Here is a 20,765-nt window from a genome sequence, read left to right on the forward strand (position 1 = left end):
CTACACAGAAGTCTGATTTCCGGTGTATGCCAACAATCCATTATCTTTCTGGCTGAAGACTACTTGTAATAATTATCCGACCCCCTCTGCTTCTCCCCCAACCCCGACTACCTGCTTGGTTGTTAATCTTATCCCCATACCGCGGTCTCTGAGTGCTGAGGAGGCATCGCTGATTCGGACACTGGGCTGCTGATGTCCGGACTTTCTATTTTTGCTGTTCTGGGAGGGTGCGGATGCCGAGGTGCTCGTTTTGCTGCACTTGGCTAATACTCCGGTTGATCCTGGACTTTGTTGTGCCATGCTGAAAGTCTGATAAGTAACACAGCTAAATATTTATACTTGTTGTTTTTCTTTTTGTGAACTTTTAGTATATTGTACTTTGAACAGTGAAGATATACCTTTGTCTATCATATGTATTATATCTGACCTAACATTAGTACATCGCTGCCATCTGCGGGTCAAAGTGACAAACAACAGTATCTAATTCTAGCCTCTATGCTGATAGGCATTTCATAAATTATCTGTATATTATTGTTGCCACATACTAGCAGTAACGGAAGCAAATTTTGTTAGTTTCATGTTATAGGTACACGGTGTATCATGGAACCTTGGTAGGGCTTCATCATATAGAGGAATGTAGCTCAATTATTCTTGCTCAGATTATAAGACATGGGTATTAGACAGAATGATGTATATTTTTGAATCTTCATAACATGTCTGCAATTTAGGGGTGGTTCGTGCGCATATACGCCTGTACCTTGCTATATCTCTTGCTAATCTAGTGTCCTGCTGAGGAATTTGGAATTCTTCTGACCTTACTAACTGCTAAGGATCTACTCTGAGTAGAATTTTCAAGGGATCTCTCACTAGGTTATGGACAGATACGTCCGTAAATCTACTCCCGCTTCACATGGGTCGACAGGTAAAATGGGCAAAGTGTCTAAGACTCCAGCTAAAGTTATTCCCCCTTCTCCATCACGTAGTGACACTGCTGATATGGAACCTGAGGAAGCTACAAATTTCAGACATCACTCTCAGGGTCCCTCGTCAGTAGCTGAAACGGCTCAGGAAATTTCTAAAATACTAATGCCTCTAATAGATAAAAAACTGGATTCCCTCCAGTCATCTTTTGACGCAGCACTTGCTAAAATAGATTCCAATACCTCCAGACTCGCTACCTTAGAGCAGCGAGTTAGTGATGTGGAGGATCGCTCCCATGACATGCAACACACTGTAGATACGCAATTAAACAGCGTTCAATCGCTATTAGTCAAAATTGATGATATGGAAAATCGACTTCGAAGAAGTAATTTGAGGTTTATTGGGGTACCTGAGCAAATAACTGGCCAGGCTCTGGTTCAACTGGTAGCCCACAAAATCCCTGCAGCCCTAAATTTGTCGGAAAATTCCATCTTGCCCCACGTAGAGAGGGTCCATAGAATAGGTCCGGAAAGACCACCGCCTAATTCACGATCTAGACCGGTGATTGCAAAGTATCTAGATCACCGAATGAAGGAAAGGATACTTGCTGAATATAGGAAGATACCCACACTAATGATAGATGGTTATAAGGTGCTCATATTCCAGGATTTTTCAGCAACGGTAACACAGAAAAGACGGGAGTTTTCAGATGTGTGCAAATTATTGTATGAGCGCAACACTAGATTTGCTTTGCTATATCCTGCCAAGCTGAGGGTGGAGGATGGGGGTCAAACATTGTATTTTTCAGACCCTAAGATTGCTAAACATCACTTTGGTGTGGGTATAGACAGGGAGCGCCCGCCGCAACGGTCACCAAATAGATGATTGGATAACTGTTATAACACCAATTTAAGGTACAATTCTAATTTCTAAGTATCCACGATCATCCCTGAGAGTAGATTGTTCATTTACATTTGATGCTAATCTGTTAAACGAGAAACTAATATTGAATGCCATCACGTCTGACTGACATAAAGGAGCATTCCTCGTTCTAGTGAAGTTTTTCTAGTGTACTGATACACGTTTTGTTTGCTACTTTATAAGTGATATTTAGTAGTTCAGGTGTGAATCACAGGTTGCGAGTGATGAACACCACATTGAAACGTTGGAGAGAAAATAAAAGAAAAGGGTGTAAGAGACATTGCGCAGAAATGTATAATGCATTTATTTTTCTATGGTTTGCTTTTCATTTTTATTATTTTTATTAAAATTTTTTATTTTGTTGGCTCTCTCTCGTTTTCTCTCTCCCCCCCCTTGAGGAATTCGGTGCCGGGGGTTTCGCATTCTTTAAATAAGGTGGTCTCCGCTTGCTGGGACGGAGTGCCACGTTTTGACTTCATTTTGTTCTTAGACTGTTTTGTCCCACAGCAAGGTATTGGATAAGACATGTCTAACGATATGAATACTGGTAATACTGGGGCACCGGTTGGTAAGTTGAAATTTTTATCCTGGAATGTTGGGGGTTTGAACTCTACTATTAAACGCAAAAGAGTAGTAACTCATTTAAAAAAATTTAAGTCAGATGTAGTGTTTCTGCAGGAAACGCATTGGGCAGAGGGAGATATTTCCACTTTAAGGGCCCCATGGATAGGGGAATGTATAAAGGCTAGCTGCGGTAGAAAGATCAGGGGGGTGGCCACAATATTTCAAAGGAATCTGCAATATTCTATTATAAATACCATAGCTGATCCTAATGGAAGATTTTTGATTATTGATGTAGAGATTCAGGGTACCTGTTATACTCTGGTAAATTTGTATGCACCAAATGTTTCACCTCAAGAATTTATGAGAAGTGTGATGGACATCTTGGCACAACGTACTAACTATGCATTGATAGTGGCGGGAGATTTCAATTCAGTAGAGAATCCCTCATAAGACAGACAACCGACTCCCCAATCATCTAATATGACAATATGGAGACAATTCCAATCTTTTAAAGCAAATCATCAACTTACAGATGTTTGGAGGCTATTGAACCCTACAGATAAATCATACACCTTTTACTCAGCTGTCCATAAATCTTGGTCGAGAATTGACTTGTTTCTGGTCTCAGATAGCCTGGTATCTAGAACACAGGAATCCAGATTGCATTCAATTCTAATATCTGACCACGCGCCTATTACAATTTCGTTGAGTGTAACGCAGTCTCCGAGAAACTTGAAATATTGGAGGTTTCCGTCTTATTTGTACAAGTCCACTAAATTTAAAGATCACCTACTAGCACAGTGGATGAATTATCAAGACTATAATATAGAGGCATGGGATACACCAGCAATTTTTTGGGGTGCATCGAAGGCTGTAATGCAGGGACAGATCATAGCTTTTGTCTCATCCCAGCGAAAGACAGAGGCTGCTGTGTATAAATCAATGTCAGAGGCCCTAACTTTAGCGTTACAAAATTATATAGCAGACCCTACTGATGTATCTCGGGAAACGTATGTTCAGGCGAAACAACTCTTAGAATCGCACCTGTTATCCCAAGCTAAAAAGGATGTATTGTTTACTAAGCATAAATTTTACAGATGGGGGAACAAGGCTGGAAAGTTGCTTGCTAACATGTCTAAGCCCTGGCGTAGAAGAACATATATCACAGCCATTAAAGATCCGCATACCAATGCCTTACTCACAACGAATAATGAAATTATAAATAAGTTTGAAGAGTACTATAAGGACTTATATAGAGATCTTCCTTTTGATCAGTCTCGGTATGAAGCTTTGATCCCCAATGACTTGTTGCCTTTATTAACTATAGAACAGCAGGAGGCACTCTCTGGGAAAATAACTCTAGATGAAATGCTGTGGGCTATTTCACAGTTACAACTCGGGAAATCACCGGGCCCAGATGGTTATTCAAACGAATATTATAAATTATTGCGGCACCAGGTGGCCCCGATTTTAGTGGATTTGTTTAATGACATGATAGACAACAATTCTCCATTCCCATATTTTACAAATACAACTACAATATTGATCCCTAAACCTCAAAAGGATGTACAAAAATTAGAATCGTACCAACCTATTAGTTTGTTAAATACTGACGCGAAGTTATTAGCTAAAATTATGGCAAGTCGCTTACAAACTATTTTGCCAGAATTACTAACTCCTCATCAATTGGGTTTGGTAAAAGGGCGTCACTCAGTTCGAGGAGTTAGAGCGGCTATTGCCGCAGTGGCAGTGTCAGCTGGGACATCTTCAGTTTCTACTAACACTCTATTATGTTTAGATACGACAAAGGCATTTGACACAGTGTTATGGCCTCACCTATTTAATGTGTTACAAATGCGTGGGTTCGGCTCTTCATTTATCGGACTGATCAAATATCTTTAATTTATCCCCAATGACGTCCCTAATGATAAATGGTTGTACTAGTGCACCTATAGAGATGTTTAGAGGTACTAGACAAGGGTGTCCTCTGTCACCCCTCTTATTCGATCAAGCTATAGATCCGCTGATTAGAATTCTGGAGAAGGACGATCTTTTTAAGGGAATAAAGATTGGTTCTAAAACAATAAAATTAACAGCATTTGCAGATGATATAATGCTTTACATTGCAAATCCTCATGACTGCTTAACGCATATACTGGGGCTTTTGAAAAGTTTTGAAGAAATATCAGGGTTCGCGGTGAACATAGGTAAATCGGAGGCACTTTATTTGGGTTTGCGCAATTCATTGCCACGTCTACCTAGTGATGTTCCACTTAAATGGGACAAAGACAGGATTACATACTTAGGTATTGTGCTTCCCAGCAATTTGGCAAATTTATATCCTTTTAATTATAGACCCATTATAAAAAAAGATTTCGGACGAATTGGATGGCTGAAGGAATATCACTCTGTCATATATGGGTCGCGCGAGCTAAATCAAAATGATTTCATTTCCAAGATTAATGTACATGCTCCAAATCCTACCTTTGCTCATTACAGTTAGGGATCTGAGTCTTTTAAATAAGATATTTAGATCCTTTATATGGAATGGTAAACGGCCTAAGATTAGTTTGTTAAAATTGCAACAAACCAAATCGAATGGAGGAATAAGCTTTCCAGACATTAGATTATACAATAAAGCAGCTATGTTCCGTTATTTGTCGGATTGGATAAATGGATCAGAGAATTATGCCAATACTTCACTTGAGCGAGAGTTCTTAGACCAGGGCGATTTGATTACATTTCTTCACTCCCCTGATCAGGAACTACCCACCACAATTAAAAATAATCCATTACTGTGGAATACAAAACAAGTTTAGCACTTAATAAGACAAGAGGCAGGCCTTAACTCACACAAATCATTATTTCTTCCTCTCGTAAGAAATCCGCATTTTCAGTCTGGGCAGGCGACATATCCATTCACAATATGGCGAGTGGGTGGCATTCAGAGAATAGGATGTTTGGTAGATAAAGAAGCATGTCGGGTTTTATCTTTTAGCGAAGCTGCAGAAAAGTATAATACTCTGTTGGGGTTCCCCATGGCCTTCCTGCAGACACAGCATTATATCAACTCAGTAATCCAGGTGTTTCTGGCGAAAGATTGGAATAATCCAGTAGATGACCTTCTTTCCAAACCTCCAATGCTCAAGAAAGCTATTTCTAATTATTATCAATATTTTAAAATATCTTTGGATCACGCGTCCAATGGTAGGGGACTTTCGCAGTGGGTTAAAAAATTTCCCTTGTATACAGTTGAAGAGTTATTGACTGCCCTAAATTATTCTTGTAAATCTTTAACATCAACAATATATGTGGAGATGTTTCTAAACATTTTTCACAGAGCCTATTTGTCTCCGCATAGAAGTTTTTTAATGGGACGTTCGGTTTGTCATTCCTGTTATAGGTGCGGAGAAGACAATGCGGATTTATATTATTGCTTTTGGTCGTGCCCTATAGTCCGAGGATTTTGGTTACGAATCAAGCGATATGCGGAGTCAGCTTTACTCAATTATGTCCCTTTCACTCCAGAGTGGGCTATTTTTGGCATTATACCTGCAGATATAAGGGCTAGCAAAGGAAGCAGAAGACTGTTATTGGCAATTAGCGCGGCTGCTCGTAAAACGTTATTGCAGGAGTGGATTTCGACTTCCTCCCCCTCTTTTGTGTTATTTAAGACAAAATTATACAACATATTTCGAATGGATTGGGTAGAGGTAGTCTTGGAGAAGGAAAAGAAAGTGGAGAAATTTTTTGATATGTGGGAATCATATATATCTACATTATCCCTCGACATAAGGCGCCAAATATATTATAGTGTGAAGGATACATCTTGGTTTTTACTCCAGACTATTGGGAATAATCCACCAATAGACATCAACTCTACCGCGACATAATGTGTTTACATCAGATGCAGGTGGCTGTGGTTCCTTTGGGGGAGGGGATTGGGAGAGAGCTCTCTTTTTTTTTTTTTTGTTTATATTTGTTTTTGTTTGTATTTGTCAAATGCTGAAAGTTTCAAATATTATCTGATATACAATATGATCTGATAACTAGGATATATGCAGTGTTTACATGGTGGAATACTGCTATCATAAGCTATATATATGTATCTATGGTTTTTGATTTGTTTTTAGGTTTTTCTTTCTCCTTAGGTAGACACACTGTTACTATATTATGTCCAAAACAATTATGATCTATGTCTACTGTACTATATGTATATCTATATTTTTCGTGACTGTTATTTTGATGTATTTGATTGTGTTTATGTGCGGTGTCTCAATAAAAGAAATTGTTTAAAAAAAAAGAATAGAAATAAAAAGTAAAAGGGAATAGAAAAGGAAAGACTGAGAAAAAAAAAGGAGAAAAGAGCCCAAAGGGCAAAGACCCTGCTGATGGGGGTACGTAATATGGACCGCCACAAACACAAATAAACTTAAAATGGTAGCAGATAAAAAAGGGTGTTTGGAGGCAGTGGCGTAACTAGGGCAGGGCGAGCGGGGTTCATGCCCTGGGCGCCGTTGGACCGGCGGCGCAGGGGGGCGCTGCCGGCCACGGTACCGGCCCACCCGCCCTAGATAGCCAGTGTAGCGCTGACCGCAATGAGTGTGGTCAGCGCTATACATTTGCACAGGACCGGCGCTAGGCTTCCAACGCCGGTCCTGTGCTGCACGCCTGAGCCCGTTCCCTCCCCCTGAGCGCTTGCCCAATAGCGCCAGGAGGCGGGCTCAGGCTGTGCATAACACACGCATCGCCGCCAGCGCTGGCGGCGATGCGTGTGTTAAACAGCAGCCAATGAGAGTCAGATAGACTCTCATTGACTGCTGCAGCACCCACTGCAAGAGCCGGACTTCCGTCCGGCTCCTGCAGTGAGTAATGGGACTGACGTCATGACGTCAGTCCCATAATGCTGAGCGCGCCAGCACGGGCGGACTGGAGGGCGGGAGCGGCATCGGCATCTCGGACAGGAGCAGCGTGGAATCAGGTAAGTATATTTTTATATATATTTATTTATTTTTAAACCTATCTGCACAACGGGGGAGGGGTTGGCTACTACTGGGGGGGACATCTACTGGGGGGGACATCTACTGGGGGGGGCTACTCTACTGGGGACTACTACTTGGGGGGGGGGGACTACCACTGGGGACATTCTAAAAGGGGCCTAGTATTACTAGAGGCACTGCACTCGGGGGACCACTAATGGGGGCAATAATAGGAAGGGCCACTACAGGGACCACTGGATAGGGGGGGGTCACTACTGGGAGCCTGCATCAGGGGGACCACTACTGGGGGCACTGCATGGGAGGGGGGGACACTACTGCTGGGGGCACTATATAAGGGGCTTACTGCTAGGGGCACTGCGGGGACCACTACAGGGGGCACTAGATAGGGGGGATCACTACAGGGTGCCTGCATAAGGGGACCACTACTGGGAAAACTGCATGGGGGGGACTACTGTTGGGGGCACTATATAAAAGGGCACTGCATAAGGGGATACCGCTACTGGGCGCACTGCATTGTGGGGACTGCTACTGGGGGCACTGCATAAGGGGGAACACTACGTGGGGCACTGCATTTGGGGGGGCCACTACTGGGGGTACTGAGTAAGGGGAACTAATTGGGGGCTGTATAAGAGGGACCACTACTGGGGATACTGTATAAGGGGCACTACTATGGGCCTGCATGAGAGGGACCACAACTGCATACTGGGGGTACAACTGGGGTTAAGGTGCATATGGATAGGAATGTTCAGTTTGAAAATAAAGGGTTGTGTCATGTTGACACGCCCCATTTTTAAGTGACCATGCCCATTTTGGTCTGCGCGCGCCTTCGCCGCGCGCACAAGGGGGGGGCGGGGCCCTTTTCAAATTTGCCCTGGGCTCCAAATACCCTAGTTACGCCACTGTTTGGAGGTAGTGGTGTGAAAACACAACATGACCAGAGTTTCCTGGTCCCCAATTAGTCAGACTAAACCAAAATATTAAATACAATCCCTTGGAAACAAAACATGTCACCTAAAAGTGTGGGGGGGGGGGAGGGGTGATATGGAAAGGGAGTAAAGGGAAGGAAAAGTTAAGGAAAGGTAAGAGGTAGGGAGGCGTGGAAAGGAAAAAGGGAACCAAAATTGTTAAAGACATTACAAGCAAAAATACACAGAAAATTGGTTACATGCTACATAAAATAGCAGAAACATATAACCTAAAACAAATCTTGCTTACACAGAGAAAAAAAACAGAGATTACAGAGAATAATACAGAGAAAGGTAAAAAACAACAAATCCCCATATACCTTTTATAAATCGATACAGAGAACAGGTAAAAAAAATACCTGTCTTGAGTAATAAATATAAACGGTATATATTTTATTACATATAAAGAAACTAAAAACATATATCAGAAAAACAATGAACCCATATTAAAAAAATAAGAAAATTACTAAATAATTCAAACAGGGACTAAATATCCCTATAATACAGGCATAATGCCAACGGTGGTATCTGAAACCACTTGTAGTGAGAAAGAAATCCAGAAACTGAGGGCCTGATTCAGAGCCGGACGCTCTGACCAGAGCGCTCGCTCTGAATCAGGGCCCTCCTCCGTGAAAATGGAGAGTTATCCTGGATGCTCGTATAGCTGTGGGTGACCACCCACAGCAATAGCGAGTGTTCATGATGATGGTCGCGATGGTCAAAGACCATCGCGACCATCGGGCTTGCAACGAGACCCTGCGGTAGGGTCTCGCTTCCGCAAGCCCAGGAGTGATTTTGGCTCTATCAGAGCCAAAGTCACTCCCACTGACATCATTACTGATATCAGTGGGGCCGGCTTCAGACGGTAGGCGTTCCCATGGGAACGCCTCCGTCTGGCCACCACGCCCACCAAAGGGGGCGTGCTGTCAATTACCATCGACAGCATGCCCCCTTTGGTGCGAGACCCGGAGCGACAGCTTGGCTGTCGCAGTCCGGGTCTCGCGCATGCGCACGACGGAGCTCCCTCCGTCGTGCGCATGTGCAGTGGGGCAACATCGACCCATTTGCGAGCGTCCTTTGCTCGCGAACGGGTCTGAATGACCCCCTGAGTTCCAAAGTGGAGAGCTGATGTGGAAGCAGATGCTGGAAGAATATCCAGTTTGGCTAACATCTCCTGACCTTGAGCCAGAGTCATCACATTATATGTGGAATTATTGGCAAAAACTTGTAGTAGAAAAGGGAACCCCCATCGGTAACGAATATGGTGCTGACAGAGAATCTTTGTAACAGGTTGGACCAAATCCCTGCGTTTCTCAATTGTCGAAGGGGTCAAGTCCTGAAAAATTTGCAACTGCATATCCTGGAAACAGATGGTGGGGGAGTCCTGGGTTGAGAATAATATCTTTTCCTTGGATTTATAGTAGGGATGTGCAGGCTTTTGTCCAGGAATGATGATGTTCGTCCATGCAAGATGACGTTTTGCCTCTTTCTGAGTTCCGTTTTTTTGGAGGGAAAAATCTGAACTCAACGTGCAAACTCGAACCTATCCGAGCCTGCACATCCCTAATTTATAGTAGTGGAGACGAACCACGACCTCTCTGGGGGGTTGAGAGTCCAAGGGTTTGCTCCTAAGGGCTGTGAGCTCTATCACATAAGAGACAAAAAAAGTAATCCCCCAGTACTCAGAATGAAATCAGCAATAAGATTTGAAAAACTACATGGTGGTAGATATTTCAGAGATCTCAGTTGCATATATTTGCAAAAATATGGCTAAGCCTCCAGTCCACGTCACGGCATCTCTGATACCGGAGGTCCCTATCACTTGGTCAGAACCCCCAAAAGCCGGCGAAGGCCAGCCACCCCAGTGAGAGACTAAAGTGTTAGTTTTTGCTTTATTCGTAATAACACAGACTATGTGTTAATGGATGATACATAGGTGAAAGGTGTAATTAAAATGCTAAGAAAAAATAAAAATTTGTTTTATATATATATATATATCTATATATATATATATATATATATATATATATATATATCTATCTATATATATATATATATATATATATATATATATATATATATATATATACACACACACACAATTAAAGGAAAGAAAAAAAAATAGTAAATAATACTTTGAAGGTGTTAAAGTGCTAAATAAAAGTGTTTAAAGTGTGCCACCCCAGAGCAGCCCAGCCATATCAACTCCAGGGGGCACTGCATCCCCAAAACTGATAACTAAATCCAGTTTTGGTCATGACAGCTAATGACAGCTCTGGGCTTGAGCTATCATTAGGGCCGGGCGGCCAGCCAATCAGCGGCGGCTTCCATTAGTGGCCACTCATTGGCTGGGACCCATGTGGCCTTAGCCAATGAGCGGCTCCTCCGCGTGGGTTCCAGCCAATGAGCGACCACTAATGGAAGCCGCCGCTGATTGGCTGGCTGCCTAGCACTAATGATAGCTCAAACCCAGAGCTGCAACTAGCGATACTGTAGCGTCTTGTTACAGTGTGTCCTATTTGGATTACTGCGGAGGACATTGTGGGACAAAAGGTGAGTATTGGATCTTTTTTTTTTACAGATACTGCCATTGGATACTTTACGGTGACAAGGGGACGTGAACATCTGGAAGAAGGTGAGTATGTGAGTGTGTATGTATGTAATAAAACTTTATTTTCACGGTTTGTGTGTCTTGTTTTTTTTTCCACATCTCATTACAGGTGAACTACAGGTACCAGTGGCCCCATAATGCCCCACATGCTAGTACTTGTGGTTCTCCAAGTACCAGCATGCGGGGGAGGCTTGCTGGGACCTGCAGTTCTACTGTAAAGACAATATTGTTAATTATATTTTTAACACTATACCTATACTATCAACCAGCCACTCACCGCCCAGGGATTACGGGCTAGCCCCGGGCTATCAGCCTATGCCAGGTGTGCCCTGGAGAGGGGGACCCCTTTATTGGAGGGGTCCCGAACTCCCCAGGGATCCCTGTCCTGGGCTGACTAGCGGTCAGGGCTGATGCTGCGGCTGGGGGGCCTGGTGAAAGGGCACCCCTGGCTGTGGCATCAGCCCCCAATAGAAAGGGTCCAGTGCTGGTTTTAATTTTAGGGGTACTCCTAAGCAAATTTTTTACCCCTATATTTAAAACCAGGACTGGCCCTGCAGCCTGGTGCTGGTACCTAATGTACGGTGGAACCCTACTCGTTTTGTTCCCTGTAATTTTAGGTACCAGAACAGGTTGGCAAGTACGGGGCTGGTTAGTCTTTTTTTTGGGGGGGGAACCTCACATAATTTTTTTAAAAATAATTAACCCTACTTAAACAAGTTAAAAAAAAAATACACAAATCACAATGATTTGTGTATGTTTCAGCCAATCTCGCAGCTCAGGAGGTGAGTTTTTAAAACTTCTATTTCACAGTGAGTTTGCTACAATCTCACACGAGATTGGAAACTCGAATCTTAGTAAATTTGCGAGTTGCATCTTTTTCATCTAAAGTACTTCCTATTTTGGCCGATGATGAGTTTTTTCGAGTTTGCAAACTCACATGAGTTTTAACAGTGAATAAAGAGAACTCACTTCAAACTCACTCGAGTTTGTCTTTAGTAAATTTGCGAGATGAAAAAAATGCCTAAACTCACATGAGTTTGCAAACTCACACAAACTCGACCCTTAGTAAATTTACCCCCAGCATTACGTTCCGGTGTTCTATCACAACTGTATCACTCAACTTTTACAACTTTTAAATTCTTGTCTCCCATTTATCTTGATGTTTACTTTTCACTTTTTATCTAATTTTAGTATAATAGAATTTAAACTTTGACATGCTTACTGTTTATTTTTTCGTAACCACCATAACTTTTTACTCCCTAAATCACTGCAATAACACTAAATTTGGTATCAATGTATACATCCCAAAATATAATGCATTCTCATTAATAACCAAATCAAACCTCTCCATTTTTATTTCTCGATTGACCCTACTATACACACTAAAGATAGTACTAAAAACATCTATCCATACTGCTACAGTATTATCATTGTTTGTCTCCATAATTACTGTATATTACATTCTCGTTATTCTGCCATGTAGAATGTTCACATTTTTTCATTTTAGTTTCCCAAATAATATATTTATTCAATTCAATCTAGTAGATAAAAACATGTAATCAATAGGGTGACATTTTTAATGATTATTATTTGTCTCTATAATTATAACTATAATTCATTCCCATTTTTTTAACGTTTACTTTTTATTTTCCCAATTAACACAATTATCCTAACTCAAGCTAGTTATTGGCATTTAATTAATATTGCTACAGGATTGTTTTTTACACATTTGTTTTCATCTCCCCATTACTTATCCACTCTATTTCTACACTAAAACTAGTAGGTTAATAACTTAATACCCCTTTTACACCACAGCTAAAACCCGGGTTATTGCAGGGTTAACCCAAGGTAGCTCCTTGGTGTAAAAGGGGAAAGGGTTGGATTGCCAGGTCGAGTGACCCGGCAATCCAACCCAGGTAACTTGCAGGGTTTAACACGGGAATAACCCGTGAAACCCTGCAGTGTAAACGTCGCGATCTGGGTCACGATGATCTGGATAGTGCCGCATGCCTGCCGATTGGCCGTTTTAAGTGGCGCTTGGAGATTAAGTCATCTCCAAGCGTCCACTACAATGCCGGAAAAGCTGGGTCTCTGCAGACCCAGTTCCGGTGTGAGCGGCGCCGACTCGGGAATATCCTGGGTCGGCGCCGGCTAAATTCCGGGTCTGATCCGGTTTGGAACCCTTTTCCAACCTCCGGGTCAGATCCAGAATTTAGGTATAAAAGCGGTATAAAACAATCCTCTCTTTCTTTTGTTCTGTTGTTCTAACATATCTGCAACCTATTATCTAATTTACATGTATTTAAATCGGACTTGTATTTTATATGATACACCGATAATGATATCTCTGTTGCATTAAAAATCTTTTATTTCATTTAAGGAACTGTACTATTCAATAATTTTTTTAATCAGTGATTTTCACAATGAGCTCTTTAACTACTAAAAACGTGCAAAGTATTCCGAGTGCCTAAAGCTGGCCACACAACAGTTGACCGATTGGAAGATTAACCAAGGAAAGTAAACTGTTGTTCCAACTAATACAGGGGGTAATTATATCAAGATATAAAACCAATCAGTCACTGCTCTGGGTGTTTTTTCCAGGCAGCTGAATATTGGAGTCCGTCATTGTCCACAATAGGTTACTGGTGCGCTGTGTATTTTTGTTTGTATTCCTATTGTTAGGCTTACCATACTATCCCTTTAAACCAGGACACTCATGAATTACACAAGTTCTGTGGTTGATTAAAACCATGTGAAATGTAGGCTTGAGATCAGCCAGCCTCAGAACCTGTTTAATTCATTAGTGTTCCGGTTGAAAGGGATCATATGGTAAGCCTAACAATAGGAATACAAACAAAAATATACAGTGCATCAATGACCTCAAGGCTTGTAAACATTAATCAATTACAATTATAACATTTATTTAAAAAATAATAAGTACGATTAAATAGCTATAAAACAGCTAGCAACATACATTTGTACTGTAGGCCTTAAAGTTAAATTAGTCAGCAGATAAATTCAGGAATACTGTGGAAATAAGCTCCTTATCCTCCAGTTGTCCTGCTAGTTGATAATATAAATGGGCCTAAAATTAGGTGTATGGCCCTTTAAATATTCAAAAGCTATCCAGCATAAGGTAATTCTTACCAATTCTGTGAGGATAGAATTGAGGTCCTAGTTTAGCAATGAAGATCAACGCACAGTGAATGGCTCCCCTTTGGACACAGCAAATTAGCTGTTATTTCCAGGTAAGGTGGTAGATCTGGTTGGAGATACCACAGAAGTCCTTATAGTGTAAGTTCTGCTGACATGGTAGGTCACCTGATGTGTTTTGCTGCTCCTACTGGAAGCTTTCTCGGAGGTATACTGGCGTGCTGTTTATCTTTGTTTGTAGTGTTGTTCCAACTATTTGGTAAAATAAAAAAATGTTTTCTTTTTCCAACTAGTTGGAATGAAACGTTCTTATGTAGGGGGAATGTTGGACACTTTTCTCCCAAATGAACAATTGGGCTGGCTGATTAGATGCCCAGCCATAGTTGTCCGGTGTGCTCCTGGAGATATGGTCTTTACCCACTCTGGACACCTGAGGGTATATTTGGGTTTATAGAAGTGGAGGTGAAGCCCATAGCAACCAATCAGACTCTACTTATCATTTATCTAGCACCTTCTAGAAGATAATAGCTAGAATCTGATTGGTTGGTATGGGCAATACCTCCACTTCTATAAACCCGAACTTTAGTAAATATACCACCAGGTGCTCCGTATCCTTGCTGATAGTCATCTTGAGCTTCCTGTGCTCTGCTTCTTGTGCTCCTACTGTGACCTGTCCTTTCATTTTTTAACATTAAAAGTAGTGTAGGTGTTCAGTTGGAGAGCAGTTTGCTGGTCAGATTAAACATTTATTTATGGATTCATAATAAAATATTGGTTTTAATAATTTATCCCAGTGAGTACTGCAAAGGTTTTTTTTTATTTTTCATTTTCCTGTAATGAATAAAATAAATCTAACAGAGATTTATTTTTATACAATTATTAAAATAATATGGATAAGATTCTTTTATATTTTATTTGATTTGATTTTTCCAGTTTGTTCAATAATACGCATATGAAGGCTTAATGTATTTTTGATATGCACATAAGATCAACATTAAATTAATCATTATGCTAATGAGTAAAGAATTAATGCATATTAAAAAACATGTAATATGAAATTAGGAAGAGCCATTGCAATCCTATCTAAACATTTTGTTTATACTAGTTTAAATCTGAGAATAAATTATTCAATAGAAATCTTTAGCCACCAGAATATATAGGTTATATTAATAATATTAACTCTAGTGTAAAATATAACATTTCTGCTTGATTGTACCACCATTCCAGCATTAGACAATTTCTGATTTAAGCCATAATATATATACAATATTAAGATTCCTATCTTTGCACTTTTAACTAGAGAAGTGCGTCGACCCCTGTGTTTTGGATCTGTATATCCTTCATGTTTGGGATCTGGATTTGGTTTTGCCAAAACCACCCTTGCGTGTTTTGGATCTGTATTTTTTTATTTAAAAATCATAAAAACAGCTGATATCACATAATTTGGGTCTGTTTTTGTTCCTACAGTATTATTAACCTCAATAACATTCATTTCCAGTCATTTTTGACTAGGCTAAGCGACAGCAGTGGGTATCACAAACATGTGGCAGTTCAGCTTCCAACCAGGCCCGGTGACATTGGGGGACTTAAGGGACACCCGCACCGGGTCCCGAGGTCTAGAGGAGCCCGAGGACAGGCAAGGCACAAAACGGGGACGCAGATGGCGTACTCTGTTCCAGCTCATAGCGGCCGCCCAGCAACAGCTCTGAGTCACTTGTAGCCTTGCCCGGGCAGCGCTGGGCTCTTTTAGGTAGTTCAGCTGTGGCCCGAGACTGATTTTTAAAGTAAGCAACGCTGCAGTGTGGCGTCATAGGTCATGTCGCCGCACATCAGGCAGGCTGCGCCGCTGCGGTGTTGAGGGGATAGGGGATGGTAGAGGAATAGGGGATAAGGCAGGGGAGGGTGATGGGTGCTGGGGACGGAAGAAGGTGAAGGGGGCATAGGAAGCTGATAGGGGCTGGGGGCAGAGGAAGATGATGGGGCGGGGATAGAGGAAGATGAAGGGGCAGAGGAGGGTGATAGGGCTGGGGGTAGAAGGTGACACGGTCTGGGGCAGAGGAAGGTGATGGGGGCTGGGGGAAGAAAGTGACATGGGCTGGGGGCAGAGGAAGGTGATGGGAGCTGGGCACAGAGAAAGGTGATTGGGATAGAGGAAGGTGAAGGGGGCAGGGGAAGGTGATGGGGGCTGGGACAGAAGGTGATGAAGGCTGGGGATGGAGGAAGGTGATGTGGGTTTCTGGGCTGAGGATGGTGATGAGAGGCTGAATTTGAGGAAGGTGATGAGTACTGTGGGTAGCCGGCTGCAGACACCATCCCTACTACCCCTGAGGCATCCACAGCACTGACAGCAAGAAGACCTTGCAAGACGGCAGACAAGAATTATAGCCTGCATCATCAGTGACAGAGAGACAGTGTGGTAAATCATAGTGTATTTTTACTTTATTTAAAGGCTGGCATATCATTCAATTAACATTCTCATGCTTCACATATCACACATGCAGGGGAGGGATGTGCGGGATCAGGGGTGGTGATGAGAAGGTGGGGTCCCCATAAACATCAGTGTACCGGGCCCTGAGATTTCTGTTGCCGGCCCTGCTTTCAACATGGCACATCTAGGAAACAGAGTGGCACTGCAGTGGCAGACTGTATGGCAGTTTAATAAACTACTAAAACACACTAAGGGTACAGCCTGTCACATCATAGTACTTGTGTTATGGATACACACTGGGATACGGCCTGAGGCATCACAGTACTTTTGTTATGGATACATACTGGGGTACGGCCTGAGGCGTCACAGTACTTGTGTTATGGATACACACTATGGGTATGGTCTGCAGTGTCACAGTACTTTTGAGTTAGGGATACATACTGGAGTACGGTCTGCAGCATCACAGTACTTTTATGGATACACTGAGGTATAGCCTGCAGCGTCACATTACTGCTATGGATACACTGGGGTACGGCCTGCAGCATCACAGAACTTGTGTGTTAGGATACACACTTGGGTATGGCTTGCAGCATCACACTATTTGTATGGATACACTGGGGTATGGCCTGCAGCGGCACAGTACTTGTATGGATACACCGAGGTACAGATTGCAGCGTCACAGTACTTTTCTGTTAGAGATACACAGTGGAGAATGGCCTACAGTGTCACAATACTTGTATTAGGGATACACTGTGGTACACCACAAAAAAACCCCAATATTCTTTAACTTTTTTGTTTACTTATTATTTTTTTTACTTTTTTTTAACTTTTCCTGACTCTTTTTAAGTGTTTTTTTTTTTTTTACTTTTTTTCTTTTATTTAAACACTGGAGACGATGGACACCGGACAGGTGCGTTGGCAACACTGGAGCAGATGGATATCAGACAGGTGCGTTGGCAGCACTAGAGCAGATGGACACCGGACAGGTGCGTCGGCAACACTGGAGCAGATGGACCCTGGACAGGTCTGTTGGCAACACTGGAGTGGATGGACAAGGGACAGGTGCATTGGCAGCACTAGAGTAGATGGACACTGGACAGGAGCACCGCCAGCACTGGAGCGCATGGACCCTGGACAGGTGTGTCAGCAGCACAGGAGTGGATGGACACAGCACAACACTGAGAACACGAGCACCCACTGGAGTGTATGGACAGAGCACAGCACAGCCCCTGGATGGACACAGCACAGCCCCTGGATGGACACAGCACAGCCCCTGGATGGACACAGCACAGCCCCTGGATGGACACAGTACAGCCCCTGGATGGACACAGTACAGCCCCTGGATGGACTCAGCACAGCACCTGGATGGATAGCACAGCCCCTGGATAGCAAAGCCCCTGGACAGACTCAGTACAGCCCACAGCTCAGCAACACAGCAGAGTACAGCACAGCCGGAGTGAAGCAAATGTCGCCAATCACCGTGGGAAGAGAGTTATATGCAATCAAAAATCCGAGAGAATCTGACGCCCGGGATTGATGATATTCTGCCTCGTTTTGGGAACAGAGTCTGGCAGGAAACCCTTTGAATCAAGTTCTCAGAAAACCGGACCTGCTCATCTCTACTTTTAACTGAAGGGTGGTAATGTATCCAGTGTCTCTTATCCTATAAGGACATAATGAGACTGTGTGCTGGAAAGTATACACTTTTTCCAAAACAGTACAAATTACAGAGAACAAAGCTGGGTACACACTGAAACGACGGGCGTTCTTTCCGACATCCTTCATTAACCATAGGTCGCTAGCAATATCGTCAGGGTTCATGTGCAGCAGCACATCAAACCTGACGACGTTGCATTCGACCGCAGTAGAGTGCATACTGAGCTTAAACACCGAGCGCAGACATACGTCATCTCCAGGAAGTGTTTAAACAATCGGTAACACTGAGTAACATCGGACCCATACGCAGCACTTGTGGCTCTGATCCGGTCCTGGTTCTGGAATTACAGGGGAACAAATGCGTAGGATTCACCTGTAATTTCCACAACCAGCACCAGACCCTTTCTACCGGGGTGAGTAATGTCACAGCCAGGGAAACCCTATCACCGGGTTCCCCAGCCGAAACATTACTCCTGACCGCTAGTCAGCCCAGGCCAGGGGTCCCTCTCCAGGAATGCTGGTACTTATGGATCTCCAAGTACCAGCATGTGTGGGAGGCTTGCTGGGACCTGCATTTCTACTCGTAAAGACAACGTTTACACTTATCTTTTTACGCTACACTTTTACACTATCAACCCAGTACCCACTGCTCCAGGGGTGCCGGGGATAGTCAAAGGGCTATCAGCCTAGCCTTGGGGTGCCCTTTATTGGGGGGGTCCCCAACTCCCCAGGGATCCCTGGTCTAGGCTGACTAGCGGTCAGGAGTAATGTTTCGGCTGGGGAACCCGTTGATAGGGTTTCCCTGGCTGTGACATTACCCCCCCCCCACTAGAAAGGGTCCGATACTGGTTGCGGAAATTACAGGGGAACACTATGCATTTTTTCACCTGTAATTCCAGAGGCAGGACCGGATCAGAGTCTGGTGCTGGTTGCGCTATGTACAGCGGAACCCTGCGCAATTTTTCCCCTGTACTTATACAACCAGGACTGGCTATGAAAAGTCTGGAGCTGGTTCTGTTTTTAAGGGGGGACCCCACGTCATTTTTTTTTTAATATTAACTCTTTACAAGTTTTTTACAATAAGATACATGCATGCATTTCACTGATGTATGCATGTATCTGTGTGAAATCGAACTGCTCATGCTGCAAACGAAAGCATGAAGTTCTTCAATTCATTTGGAGATTTGCAGTTCGATTTTGAGTTAGTTTTTCATTCGATTTGCTAATTGAATGTTAGTAAATTAAGGGATTTTATAGTCCTCTATGGGAAAACATCGATGTGTTTCAGAAATTCGATTTCAATTGAAATTCCTTTTTCTGTTTGATTTGACATTTGATTTGGCCTTTAGTAAATCCCTTCATAAAAAATCTAACCAAATCGAACCAAAATCGAATGCAGAATCAAACAGAAAACAAAATCGAACCATAGTAAATATATCCCCAGAGGTTAAATCAAAACAACGTTAATAAATTATGTATCTTGCCAAATAAATTAAAATAATAATAATATATATTTTACCGTATTTAGAGTTTCACATTTGTCTTGACACTGTGACAAAAGATAAAGAGCGACTCTAACTACATGTGAAGAAACATGTTCACCTTGACTTCGCATGGAATGAAGAAAACTTAGAACTGCCCAGAATAAGTCAGTCTCTGGTATAAATCTGTCATAAGAAAGAATCTAATTAACACATTTTTCATAACAGGCAACAGAGGAAATAGCAGGACTTTTTGTATCTATTAATAGGGATGAATAACCTGGCTGTTCCTTTCTTTTCTAAAGATTTTACCACTGCTATTATGGATAATACACTGAGCATGAACAGTGCAATGTGATACAAATATAGACATCAACAATAATTACAAATGGTAATTAACATGCACATATTTTTCACATAGATGTGGCTAAAATACATTATTGATTTCCTATGTATTCACTACTTTGATCCAGACCAAATAAGTGTAGGAATTCACTAAAGCAGAGGACATCTTGAAATATACACATATGAAAGGGCCAATAAACTACTTGACATTTTGCAACCAGATGCATTGATGGTAGTTTACCAAGTGCATTCAATATGCACCACAAAATAGCTTTTATAAATGGTGAACAAGAATTATCTGCACAGTGTATTTCAAACTCCGCTCCTGGGAAATGCCTCTACAACCTAGAAGTGTGCAATTACAGTATAATTTAACTTGATATTCATATACAAACGTGCACTGGATTTCATTATTTGTAAAGGGTGTATCTGTGGGTGAGGATGGGTTTTAGGGGAGTGGTAGTGACTGAGGGGTGATTCATTGGGTAAGGTATGGGGTCAGGGAGTGGTAGTGAGTGAGGAGAATTACAGTGGGTAAGGTAAGGTGCCAGGGACTGATGGGTGAGAGAACAGTATTTCTGTGGGTGAGGTATGGTATTAGGGGAGTGATGGTGAGTTAGAAGTATTTCAGTGGGTGAGGTATGGGGTCAGGGAGTGATAGTGAGTGAGGAGAATTACAGTGGGTGAGGTAAGGTGCCAGGGACTGATGGGTGAGTGAAC

At 42.4% G+C, this 20,765-nt stretch overlaps 1 protein-coding gene across 1 annotated transcript in view; it reads right to left on the reverse strand.

Annotated features, from left to right (window-relative positions):
• MEI1 (meiotic double-stranded break formation protein 1) overlaps window positions 1-20,765 on the reverse strand; it is a 464,883-nt gene that overhangs the window by 161,009 nt on the left and 283,109 nt on the right. Inside the window, exon 19 of the mRNA XM_088468098.1 lies at window positions 19,739-19,886. Coding sequence (XP_088324224.1) covers window positions 19,739-19,886 — 148 coding nt within the window. The remainder of the gene's footprint in view (window positions 1-19,738; window positions 19,887-20,765) is intronic.

Source organism: Taudactylus pleione, unplaced genomic scaffold (genome assembly GCF_031769625.1).
Source record: "Taudactylus pleione unplaced genomic scaffold, aTauple2 ptg000080l, whole genome shotgun sequence".
NCBI lineage: Eukaryota > Metazoa > Chordata > Amphibia > Anura > Myobatrachidae > Taudactylus > Taudactylus pleione.